Below are 765 nucleotides of genomic sequence, written 5' to 3'. Positions count from 1 at the left end.
CTCCTCCTGCCCGTCCCCATGAGTGTGACTCCTCTAGGGACCTAGTGCAATCACACATTATGTGTCCTTTTGTGTCTGGCTTATTTTACTCGTCATCCTGTCCTCCAGGTTCACCCCCGTGGTAGCAGGTGTCAGAATTTCCTTCCTTTTTAAGGCTGAGTGATAGTGCACTGCGCGTTCACGCCACATGTCACTTACCTGTCCTCTATAGGTGGACACCTTGGCTGCCCCTGCCTCTCGGCTGTTGTGCATCGTGCTGCTGAGAACGCGCGGGTGCGAGTATCTGCTAGAGTCCCCGCTTCCAGTTCTTGTGGATGTATATACCCAGAAGTGGGTCATACGGCAGTCCTGTTTTATTTTTTTTTAAGGAACCACCATACTGTTTTCCGTGCCCCTCGTGGCTGTGGTTCACACTCCCTGGCCATGGGTGCTGTAACCCACCCACACCTTCGCCTGAGAAAACAGTGAATCCACAGCTCTGTGCTGACTGGGCCCTGGCTGCCCTGGTCCCCAGCCGTCCTGGTGGGCAGCAGGAGTGATGAAGCCCTGGACTCCGCCTTCCACTCCTGATGGCTGTGATGTCCCTCCCTGAGCCTCAGTTTCCTCATCTCTCTAAGGAGGGAGCCGTAGTGATAGCAGCTAATGGTTACCGAGTTCGTAGAACATGCCAGGCCCAAAGAGCACCAAGGTGGAGCCCAGAGTCCAGCCTCCTGCAGGCTGGTGCGTGAGGATGAAATGAGGTGAGGCGTGGGGAGCGTGGGGCAG

General features: G+C 55.9%; 1 protein-coding gene across 1 annotated transcript in view; it reads left to right on the top strand.

Moving 5' to 3' along the window:
- The window catches only part of LOC103605135, a 37,937-nt gene that overhangs the window by 36,502 nt on the left and 670 nt on the right, over positions 1-765 (top strand). The window contains exon 6 of the mRNA XM_008589721.1: positions 212-330. Within this exon, the coding sequence (XP_008587943.1) occupies positions 212-330 (119 nt within the window). The remainder of the gene's footprint in view (positions 1-211; positions 331-765) is intronic.

Source organism: Galeopterus variegatus, unplaced genomic scaffold (assembly GCF_000696425.1).
Source record: "Galeopterus variegatus unplaced genomic scaffold, G_variegatus-3.0.2 Scaffold5609, whole genome shotgun sequence".
NCBI classification, from domain to species: Eukaryota; Metazoa; Chordata; class Mammalia; order Dermoptera; family Cynocephalidae; genus Galeopterus; species Galeopterus variegatus.
Note: the sequence above shows the minus strand (reverse complement) of the source record. Positions and strands in the feature narration are given on the sequence as shown.